The sequence below is a fragment of the Callorhinchus milii genome, unplaced genomic scaffold, assembly GCF_018977255.1.
Source record: "Callorhinchus milii isolate IMCB2004 unplaced genomic scaffold, IMCB_Cmil_1.0 Scaffold2, whole genome shotgun sequence".
Taxonomy (NCBI): domain Eukaryota; kingdom Metazoa; phylum Chordata; class Chondrichthyes; order Chimaeriformes; family Callorhinchidae; genus Callorhinchus; species Callorhinchus milii.
This window is the reverse complement of record NW_024704743.1, coordinates 81,272,080-81,284,448: the sequence shown is the minus strand read 5'-3', so window position 1 is coordinate 81,284,448 and position 12,369 is coordinate 81,272,080. Positions and strand designations below refer to the sequence as shown.

Below are 12,369 nucleotides of genomic sequence, written 5' to 3'. Positions count from 1 at the left end.
CGGAGCAGAGAAAGTTAAGAGGAGACTTAGTAGAAGTTTTCAAAATTATAAGGGGATTCGATAGGGTGACCAAGGAGAAACTATTTCTACTGGTGAGTGGGTTGGTAACCCGAGGACACTGATTTAAAAAATTGTTAAAAGAAACAGAGGGGAGATGAGGAGAATTTTTTTTTAACACAGCAAGTTGTTCGGATCTGGAATGCATTGCCTGAAAAGGTGGTGGAAGCCAATTCAATATCAGCTTTTAAGAGAGAAGTAGATAATTATTTGGGGAGGACAAGTTTGCACGGCTATGGGGAGAGCGGGGGAGCGGGATTGAATTGGATAGCTCTTTTCAAAGAACTGGTACAGACACGATAGGCAAAATGGCCTCCTTCTATGCTGTATAATTCTCTGAGAACACATCACTACACAAAACTAGAGGCGTGAAAATTATCACTCAATTAGAATTCAGCAGGAATCCTGTCCAGTGGCACTCGGCTACTAAAGTGATAGGTTTTACACCTTACTATTGCTCCATTCCTGATTCTACAGCAGCAGGGAGTAGATATTACTATCACCAAAGCAAATCAGCCCATTTTTTTGAAAATGTAGATACGAGCAATTAACTTGAATACATATGTATTCTATTACAATGAGATGTAATATTTATTATTGCTATTCCTCTATCGTGTGTAAACATTGTGGCAGATCATTTATCTGATTCTAACATTGCCCCACATTTGTGGTTGAAAGTCAATATGATGGTTCTTCAAGTGTGTGTCTAAAAGGCTGAATGGCATTTATTGTCTTGCTTCTAGGCATTTCCATTAACTACAACATGCAACAATCTAATTTTCCTCCCCCATCAGTATCCATCCCTTTCTTTCCCTGAATAAATGGTGGAGAACAAGTCACATTGCTAATCTGTTTCCAGGCTTATTGAATCATTTGATTGGTTACACTAGTACCAAGATTCACACATAAAACGGCCACTCCAGTATTTGTGAATCACAGCCTACTTACAACTAACTACCTCTGACCATCATACTATAGTCTTAATCATTGCTACTTTTTTTAATCCATGTCAAAAATTTACACCCACACCAACTGAGTATTTTGTTGAGCATTAGAGTTATTTGGGGGGTGAGATTATTATTTCAATAGGATGTTGGCACAATATCTGAGACATTAAAACTTCTCTTGAGGTTTCACCTATTGGTCTGCTCTCAGTTAAGGGATGTATGGCCTCAGCCATCTGGACAGACATACTTCTGTCTATCAAGATGGCTTCTCCACACGCCTTTGAGGGGGAGTGGTATGTTTGCAGAAGGAGCAGGATTAGTGTGTTAAATACCAACTTTTGTTCATGCATTCTTGTGCTCAAATAATATTTGCCCATTTCCAATGGTCAATCATGGAGAATAGAGGGGAAAAGGGATGGGATTAGATTCAAAATGATCTGGCGGAATAGGCTCAAATTGGCTGAATGACCTCCCTATAGCTACAGCTCTCCTCGGCATCAACTCTTTTTTCCAAGTTTAAATACTACAACATTTAAAAAGCTGAATCTAGATTAAACGTTGCTTCATCTTCCATTATTCACAAAGAAATATAATTGTAAGCAAAACATCCTTTTACAGGGAGTGTCATTTGAGATTGACAATGTGACATTCACAAACAGATTTACAAATCATGATTTCAACGACAAATTGCTACATCTTAGATATCCTATATATAACGCCTTTCATGTAGGATAACATCTTGGAGCGATGACAGTAAGCAGAAATGCATCACACCTAACTGCAAGTGGGAACTCTACTCTGATAAGAGCAGAAGAGTACTTACAGTACTGCTCATGTCTGAGCAGAACCTTGCAGCGTAGAGCTATTTGAGAATGTGAAAGATTCTGCTTTAGAGAATTCAGCAAATTATTTATGCACCATGTAGTGCAGGAGGAAAAGTGACAATACTGGAAAAGCAAACATTTTTCACCATAAATATTCTGCACCCGGATTCTTTGATCTAACAGAATTTTCTGTCTAGAGACGAAAGTGGAACAGCAGAAATACATTGATTTCCATGGACAAAATGTCCATACCTGCTGTCATTCACGAGTAAAGTTTACCAAGAGGAGAAAAGTCTCCCCATTGAAAAGGTATTGATTTCTTCATAAATATCATTGGGTTAAATTGCTAAAAGATAAATAGAAATTAGAAGAACTGTAGAATCATAGAAATTTTACAGTGCAGAAGAAGGCCATTTAGCCCTTCGTGTCTGTGCTGGCTTTTCTGAAGAGCAATCCTTTCAGTCTAAATTACCTGCCCTTTTCTCATACCCTTATAGCTTACTACTTTTTAGGTATTTATCTGGTTCCCTTTTGAAAGCTAAATTGGATTTTTTCCCACAGTCTCTCTGCCTAACCCCCTCCCTAGCCTCCTTCAAGACCCATCTCTTCGACCGTGGCTTCAGTCACCGTCCTTCCCCGGGTCCTCTTAAAAAAGGCAGACCCTTCGCCACACCTAACCAGTTTTATTTCTGATTTCCAACACTCCTGTATTTTTATTTTACTACGTTACTCAGAGTAGAATCTCAGCTGTCTCGCTCTGAGGAAACACAGGTTATGCAATCCCACACATTGGAAAGGCAAGATTAAAAAGGGAGAGAGAGAGAGACTTCACTGCTCTGGTTCCAAATATCCCCAGTGCCTGGTTCAGACTGGCACTTGCAGAGGTAGATAACCAAGCACAGGTTTAGTCTCAGAATGTGCATGGGAAAAGCAGGAGAAAGAGGGAAAGGGGAGAAAACAGCTCAAATTTGCCTCTCACCAAGGTTTACAGGACTCAGAATAAAGTGTCAAATAAATTAGATTTTCTTAAAAGTAAGTTACAGCCAGTCTTGTTTTTTTTAAAAAACGGAAGCAAATGTTTTAAAATTAGATCGTGCTCCTATTATTTTTACTACACAAGCAGAATTGTGAATTGAAGTCTGTTCCATGTAGGAGGAAATGGTGAATTGAAGTCTGTTCCATGTTGGAGTGAAAGCCCCCGCTCTGTACCGGTAAATCAAAATACTGAGGAAAAACGTTGTCAGCTTAAGTCTTATGTGTAACACACAATCTGACAATGAACTGCCCAACATGGGGGTGGGGGGCGGGGGGTGGGACCATTTATTAAATCTTTTTTAAGAGCTCATTTCACTACCTGATAGCCATATGCACAGTTGCATGTTCACTGAACGCTCCTCAGACTCCCAATTAATAAGAGCAAAAAGTATAAATCAGGCTTCTCACTCCTAACACTGTACTGCTAGAAGCAATATTGCTTAATTTCCTACAGCATAAACTAGATATAAGACATACAGTCACTTCAATTCAAATCATTTGATAAATGTGCTAGAATTGGTGTCAGGAAACTTGTTATGCAGTGACCAGTTGCCTTGAAAAGATTTCAATTGTCTACATAAACGGTTTCAAATGCCCAAACCGGTTTTGACCATTTGCCTGAGTCTCCCTGTGATTTTCTTCGCTGCTGGCAATCTTGAGCAGGATTTGAATCTAATATTTTGGAATGAGATAGCTGATCTGATTGCAAAGATTTTCACTTTTAAAGATGAAAGATTCAAACAAATAAAAGTTTGGTTTTGCTTGTATTGATAAGCAAATCTAAAGCATTTGATCAGACGGCCAAATTTCCCCAAATTGCCAGATTCCATGGTTTGCAGGATTTGTTTCCCAGCTATCCTAACAGTAGGAAGTACCCAGTGCTAACAGAATGACAACATGAAGAATTCTAAGATGGTTCAATAGAAATATAATCCTTTTATTTGATTATGGCACCTTATTATATTGCTAAGATGCATCAAAGCGCTTCACAGGAGTTTTACTGTGAAGTGTAGTGCCTGTGTATTTGTAGGCAAACACAGCAGCCAATATCCCACAAACAGCCATGGCTGATTTTATCTGTACGATGGTCATCAGAAGTAGTAGAAGTCTGCACCAGTTTGTAGAATGATTAACAACATACAAGTTTCTATCACATTCTACTACTACCGTAAGTTTTGATGAATCTGTCTAGATTCCGTCCTTCGCTTGAAAGTGTACAGATTTGTTACTTTCTTCAGACTTTTATGAAGAAAATGAGCTTGCATTCTGCGTGAAGAGGATTTCAGCCAAGGCATCAAATAATAATAATAATAATAAATGTGAAGCAAGCTCAACCATCAAGTCATGTAATGCTTCTTCTTTGAGTTTATTTTGTGTGAGTGCCAAACACAAGTGGAAGACTTGGTTGGATGGGATTGCTGGCTTCTTGCCATTGATTATGGAAGCGATCCCCTGTGCAACCGTTCTGAGCTCGATCAACTTCTCAAGGTTTTGATGACTTTGCAATTGATGGAGAGCTTGAAGTCAAGAGTTGGTATAAATCCGCAATGCATTTATACTTTCAGGTTAGATCTCTTGAGGTTCACTAAACAGGATTCTATATCCCAAAGGCCAAATATGAACATATAGATAGAGAAAACAATTATTTCTCAGAGGAGTGCAAATGCAATCAGCATTTGTAACTGGAATCACTATTATTGAAGGCAGACAGTCTAAACATGCTGTGAATGCGGTGTCACAACAGAAAGCCATGATAGATGGATAAAATTACTTGAAGAAGATGCTATTAGATACAGTAGAGTCCTGTTACAACACAGTAAATGGGGTCAATAAAATACCAACCAGGGTATGATCAGCATTTAGCTCTTCCTCATTCACTATGTGCACACAGAAAGCTGGCTCACTTCAAAATAGGAGCCAGCTTTGCATTTGCTGGGTGAGTCACTGATCTATAATTGGTGCATAGGCCACTGAGCCAGATATGAAGTATCTGTCAACCAGCAACACGCACCAATAAATCATCTGCGTTTGCAAAATAAGATCTGCCAAAGGATAGTAACACAAATACATTTCTAAAAGTTGGAGTTGAAACAAAGGTTAAAAGCTAAAAAAAATTAAAGCAATGAAGGAATTACTGCAACACTCCCACTGTAAATGCAGTTAATTTTTAACTGCTAATATTCCAGGTTATGCCACATCATGGTGTAAATATTGCATTATTCCAAAGTGCATTCCTTTCCTTAATCACTGTGGAGAATACTGGAAAGTACACTTAAAGGTTTGAGACTTAATGCCACGCTCCTAACTTTGGGAATATGGTTATTCCCTCCAGCCTTTCAGAATTGAAATGCTGCCACTGTTGAGTTTAATATAATGGGGAACATTTTCCTTTATTCCCAGTTGCAACAATAACTCTGTTACTTTTTAAATGATTTAAACCACTCTCTGGCAAAGAAGCACAAAATCCAAAGTCCAATTAAAGACTCTCCCTCATCACCCTAAAATATTTAGAAGTTTTTAACTAAAAGCCTATTAGTAAGAAACAAACAAAAAAATTCCCTCGGTATTCACAATTCAATAAAAATTTACATAGCGTCTTGCACATCAGGAAGCCCCCCAACACACTGGGCAGTTCTGACTTGGCACCCGGGATAGGGTGAATGCTGAGGTGGGTGGGGAGGGGAAAGATGAATGAAGGTTTGGTCAAAGAAGTATTCAAAGCACGGATAAGCACCAGTCCATTCTGAAAGTCCTGGAAGGAGAAACTATTCTCCCCATGTCATGTACTTTCCATTACTCATCACGTCAAAATGTTTTTAGAAAATCCACAATTTTGACCCTGACCCTCAATTCTGACTTGTTCTAATTTCACAACATAGTGGTCATTAGTCAACCGTTGCAGTATCAGGCCTCCAAAAACATCCTCCTTTACTTGTCTGTGCCATAAAAATCGAGGCAACAACAACAAGATTTCATTTATAGAGCGCCTTTCACGTCGGGAGGACGTCCCAAGGCGCTGGACAGTTGGGTCGGGACCCGAGCAGTGGGGAAATGGTCAGGGTGAGGGGAGGGAGCGAGGAGGGGGTAGAGAGTTGAGAGGGGAGCTGAAGGCTCGGTCGAAGAGAAAGGTCTTGAAACCGGCCTTGAAGGAGGAAGGGAGGAAGCAAGGTGAAGGCACTGGGGGATGGAGTTCCAGAGCCTCGGGGCTGAGAGGCTGAAGGCCCGGCCACCGATGGTAGGGCAGTTAGGGCGGGGGATGTGGAGCAGACCGGAGCCAGAGGAACGGAGGGTACGGGCAGGTAAGTAGGGGGATAGTAGGTCAGAGAGGCAGACAGGACCAGAGATCTGGGATCACAAGGAGTGCACCAAATTGATCATGAAAAAAAAAAAGATGATGTAAAGAAGTGTTTGAAACCTGCTAGAAATCATCTTTTTTTAGATACAGTACATGGTCCTAAGTCTTCTTTCACCTAGCAAATTCTTATGTTCTTATGCAGTCACACACTGAATTTGTGAGCCACTTTATTCAGACATTAAGGTGGGAGCATTATTTAACAACATTTGATTCTCATTCATTTCATATAAAATCATCAGAAAATAAAAAGTGACTACGTATGTAGCAGCAGCCTTGTCCTATAAACCGTGTTTTAATTAATTTCAAGGCAAAATGTTTCACAGCACAGTGTGTATTGCCTTAATCCTTTCCTTTCATCCACCTCCTTCTTACCATTTGAAGGGTTTGATGTCCGCAATTGAGAACCAGGCTTTAATTTGTCCTTTTACCCAAAAGGTTGGTCTTCCTGTGCCACCAATAACAGAAAGAATTGAGTCACGTAGTAAATTCGACCTCACTGTCACTTTGTTAAAGTTATTAGGCATCAATCAAGAAGCAAAAGAAACATCACACGCAAAAGCTGTACATTGATATACATGCAATTAACATACTGCAGAGAACTGGTACTTACCCCAAACATTAATTCACAAACATAGCAGTGGGCACAGGCCTCATCATCGGGAAAATAATCAACAGGAAAATGTATCATTCTTTTCCCAGATTGTATGATAAAACACAACCCAAGTATGTTGATTGAACTGAGATTTCCAAATAGATCCTTGCCATTCAGCAAAGGTGTGACTATTTGTAACACATCACAACATGGATGACAACACAGATTTCAATTAAAAAAGACAACATTCCATTGAAATAAAATGCATTACAACATAAGAAAATAGGTATTTAGGCATTTACAATAAGAACAAGAACATATATTTGTTTGAGGAATGTATCATGTAATGTGTTATTTTTCAGGTCTCTATTTGGTGGGAGCCATTGACACACTGAACATCAAACACAACTTTTATATGCAAATCTTTTAAATGCACCACAACCGGTCACTATTTGATTTGTTTCAATAACTATTTTAAAACTCACTTCCTTGGGTACAATAATACTTCACTCATCGGTCCACATATAATTCCTTTCTTATTCAAATGGGATTATATTTACTATGTAGTTTTATGTCAAATTTGATCTGTTTTACCCTTAAAGATTTATGTCCTGAAACGTGCCAATTACTTCACTTGGAGGCAAGTGGTCTCAGCAAGCCAAGTGATGTGCATTGTCCAGGGTCACTGAGAGTGACAAGTGACTGGCTCGCCTGAGTGACAAATGATTAACTGACTGCAGTGATAAGTGATTCTGGGATCAAATGTTTTGAATTTTCAGTGTTTTCATGGCTGAACTAGCAGCTTCTTCTTTCAGTACTTTGAATATGGATTTAATTTAAAACGCTGGAAACTGTAGGAAAAGTGCTGGAAACTGAGCTTACGTTGGGGAGCAGGAGCAAATGAGAAAAACAAGGCAACATTGGCACAGACACAGTGAGCCAAATGGTCTCAATGTGTGAAGAACATTTCTATGTTTAGAACTTTATACGGGTTAGAGCATGAGGCAAATCCAACTAGCAGTTCACATTACTATCTGCAGCAGGATTGAATGATGCCTGAAGGATTTGCATAAAATGTCAGATTTCCTGAGATTGTTATAGTTTGTTATCCAGTGTAACCCGCTGTTAATCGTTATGTAAACTTACTCCTCAGAAGTGGCAGGAAGTGAAATATCACAATGGCTTTGGGAAGCAAACCCAAAGGCTTGTTACATCATGGCAGGTGGAACTTGTTACTTTGATACAGGAACATTTTTGCTAAAATTGTACTGAAGAAATAGAGTAGTCACTATATATTGTGTCCAGGATAATCTACACTCAGAAAATATATGACATTACTGTGTTTTTTTTAATTTTTGCATGAACAAGCAGAAGATCAGTGGGGCTGCTAGCATTTCAGTGATCCATCCTCATACTTTGCTGATTTTCTGAGGATATTTACTCTCCTTCTAGTGCACATCCATCCACTCCTGAGCCATGCATCATTTTGATAGAGCGGGTAGAGTGGTCAGCCTGCTCCCAGGCCACGTCAATGTTGCTCTCTCAGGGAAGGGGAGTTCAGCAAAAGTGGGGGAAGGGAGAGGCATGGACTTTGAGCGACAAGAGTTTATGCTCCCAAGCTCTGTGCCATCCTATCACACAGCACAACTATTAAAACTAACCGTGTGCTATTATTCCCATCACAAGATGAAAAGGTCAAAACATTACCGATTGTTGTTCCTTTTGTTGTGCATCAAATCATAGCTCAGAACTTTGGTTTTGATTAATAAAGCTATTGCATTTAAATCCAATGCTACAACAAAAGTTACCTTGCTCTGGCAATGCATCACTGTCAGTCAGTTTATCCTTTTTCCGTTTTGGCTCTCCAGGTTTGTTCCTGATCCGTGATACTTTCACTGCACAGCAACAGAAAAAGATTTTAATGAGTGTTTGGCTTCCTTGCATTTCATACAGAACCTTTCACGTCAGGATGACTTCTCAAAATGCTTCACAGGATTCACTGTAAAGTGTAGAGACTTTGTATTTTGTTGGTCAACAAAGCAACCAATTTGTGCACACCAATGTTCCACAAACAGTCATAGATTAAATGAATGATCAATTTTATTTGGGGATTGTTGGCCAGGACACCAAGAGTTCCCTTTTTGAATAGTGCCATGGGATCTTTAACATCCATCTGAATAGGTAGACAGGAACAGGACCTTGGTATAACATCTCATCCAAAGGACAACACCTCCAAAAATGCAGCACTCCCTCAGCACTGCATTCAACTATCAGTCTGGACTGTGAGTTCAAACTCCTGACCTGGAGGCTTGAACCCATAACCTTGTAACTCAGAGGCAAGAGTGCTACTGACTGAGCTAGAGTGGCATCCAAAGCTTAGTGTCAAATTAAAGGCAGCGTGTCCTGGCAGACCACTTCAAGATACAATGCACATTTAAATAAAAATTACAGATCTCCTTACTTGCAGCTTCTTTTCATATTTAAATCAAAAAATTATTGTTGGCAGCCACTGTAAACATTTTTATCCATGTGCCACTTATAGCACATTTTGGCAAAATGTTACACATTATAGGTTAATATAAACATACCCACCAATAAGCATTTTATATTAGGGATTTACAACTCTTTTGGAATCTTGGAGACTTTCTAAGTATAAGTATTAAATCAGTTCTTCTTCCTAGGAATGATAATAATAATCCTTGCATTTGATATAGCACCTTTTCACATCTTAATTGGTGTTGAGTCCTATGTCATCAAGACATCTCAATGGGCTTCACAGGATTTTAGTGAAGTGTAGTGACTGTATTTGTAGACAAACATGTCCTACTAGCAGCCATGAAGTGAATTATCAATATAATCTGGGGGATTGCTGGCCAGGATTGAAGATAATATTTCAATATTTAGCAATTTACATGCCAGGGGTGGGGGGGGGGCAGGGGGAGGGAAGGATTTAAGAGGTTGTGCTTTGCGTGCTAGTAACTGAGGATTTCCCCATTTCCATTCCAAGCCCACATTGCCAAAGTGCACCAGTTACCAACAAGAAGCAATATCCTGTTAAGAGATCTGATTAAGTGGTTTCAATTTATATAGTCAATCAAACAGACAACCAACAAAGGTTTTATTGCCTTACACTTGTAATCTAAACCAAATTTATACTGGCAACGTGACAATAGATCAGTTGTGCGATGTACTGAATTTTGATCTCACATTCTCAGGATACATTCATTGAATTCTAGGCATCAAATTAGTTCTGGCTTCAATTAAAGCCACCTCCTTCTGCATTGGGTTCGGAAGGCTGTGCAATCTAAACAACTGGATCAGCTGCCAGATGCACTTTCTTTCAACATCTCTCTTACTCTATTCTGCCGGTCATTGATGATCTTAAAAAGAGTGCACATGCACACAACTGTGTGATGTACATACACTTACAGTGCTTGACCGAGTGTACAGCCATAGTTAGCAGCTGATGTTACATGTACACAAATGGAATAAGAATATCTGCAACAATATGAATGCCTCTCCCGCTTAGTGTAAATGGAAAGCTCTGCTCAAGTGATCGGAGTGCACTGGTGCACTGAGCCCAGATTACAGTTCTAGGATACACGTAAAATGGAATACCAGAGAGACCCCAAAAGAGCTACAGATTCCTGGTTTACATTATCACAAATCTCAGGCCAAGTGATATTCTGCAATTATCCCAGAGGTCAGGCTTTCACTCTGTTAAACTGTGATTTTGTTCTAACCAGAAATTATATTTAAATCAAACAAAGACATACAGCTTACATATCTCAGAGTGAATTCATTAAAGTGGAGGTGCTGTCATTTGGACAAGTTGTTATATTGAAGTCTCACCTGTCTGTTCAGTTGGATGTTCATGGGTACTATTCAAGAAGAGAAGGGAATGTTAAGAAATTGACTGACCCTGGTGGTGTGAGTTTCAGATGGGGTTGGTGTCTGTGGCTATCAGGTGAAGAAAGGATCAGGTTCAGCTGTGACACTCCCCACTGATGAGACAAGTTGGAGCAAAATCCTGAAGAGTGCTAATTTGAAGCACTTTTGGACTGTGTTCTCTTGTTTGTATCTGTGAAACCCTCGTAAAAGAAGGGGGCAGGGAGAGGAGTCTAAAATGCCTTCTAGGGACTGAAATAGACGAGAAAAAAACATATTCTGAAAGGTCAGTCAAAAATGTCTGAGATACTAATTTTATAGTCGTAGTCTAAGAAACAGTCGGAGAAGTGTCTAGCCAGTTTGATCTGTGTATTACACATAGTCAGTTTATCTTAATCAAAAGACAAGTTTTTCCATGCTCATTTAATAATATAAATCAATCCTCGAGAAACTGATCTCAAGGTTAGTGTACAAGTCTCTGCTTGCAAGGTGTGGCTTAAATGGTAAATCAGAACGGTCTTGCAACACATACTCGGGAGTTTGCTATCTCAGTTGATCACAAAGCACACAAATGAGGACCCAGTAGAAATGCGATTTAAATTAGTACTCATTTCAGAATTTTGCTCTATCTGCATGTGCAAAAGTAACCTCATGCCATAACAATCTCCCAGCTAAATTGATCATTCACTTTGACATTGTGACACTTTGCTGTGTGCATGAACATGAATGCCATGTTGACTTAAATAGAGTCACTGCACTTAACAACAAAAGTGCCTTTGATGTTATAGGCATTATATCAAGTGATTATTATTACAGTAATGGAAGAGAGCTCTCCTGGGGTTGAGGACAGAGTGCCTTGTTTGCAGTGTACACTAGACAGAGCTATCTGCCTTCTTCCACACTAAAGGGAAGAACCCATCTCCCAGACCTGATGGGTAAAAAGCATCATCATATAGAAGAAACAAGCATTGCGCTATCCCGTATTTTTATGCATTAGGTAGTTTGGGAAGTTTATCCATAAAAGTTGTAAAAAGTATTGCTATAGATTACCATTACCATGCAAACACTTACTTCTGAATCGCCCCTGAGCAGGTAAACTCTCCCTGTTGTTGCTGACTGCAAAGAGTTGCACAATATATTCGTGGTTTGGAATAAGACCTTCAATTACTGCTGCATTTTCACTCTTTTGTAGGGTAATTTTCTGCGCTTTACCACCTGATATTGAAAGAGAACAGAATCTGTAACACAAAAATTACACTGCACCAATATACAAAAAACATGGTTCTCAAAGGTTTCAGGATTGCACTTCCATTGATCGTTTTTACGTGGAAACTCTGCAACATGTTGGGAGATCTAATTCAAGTTGTTTCTGCAAGAGCCACAGAAATTTATAGCACAAAAGAGCACCATTCGGCCCATCATGACTATGTTGGCTCTCATAAGAGCAATTTTTTCAGTCTTATTTACCTACCCTTTCCCCATAACCATGTAGCTTACTCCTTTAAGGTATTTACCTAGTTTCCTTTTGAAAGCTAACATGGATTCTGCCCCAACCACTGCTCCCAGTAGGGCATTCTATTACCTAACCACTCTGCGTATAAAAAAAAATCTAAGTTCTCCATTTGCTCGTTTGCTAAGTATCTTATAGTTACTGATAGCCCTCAAGTTACT

General features: G+C 39.3%; 1 protein-coding gene across 4 annotated transcripts in view; it reads right to left on the bottom strand.

Moving 5' to 3' along the window:
* The window catches only part of col14a1a (collagen, type XIV, alpha 1a), a 116,157-nt gene that overhangs the window by 87,787 nt on the left and 16,001 nt on the right, over positions 1-12,369 (bottom strand). For all 4 annotated transcript variants that reach the window (XM_007907507.2, XM_042331937.1, XM_007907509.2 and 1 more), the window contains exons 4-5: positions 11,770-11,913; positions 8,619-8,705 (exon numbers count right to left, since the gene is read on the bottom strand). In XM_007907507.2, the coding sequence (XP_007905698.1) occupies positions 8,619-8,705; positions 11,770-11,913 (231 nt within the window). The remainder of the gene's footprint in view (positions 1-8,618; positions 8,706-11,769; positions 11,914-12,369) is intronic.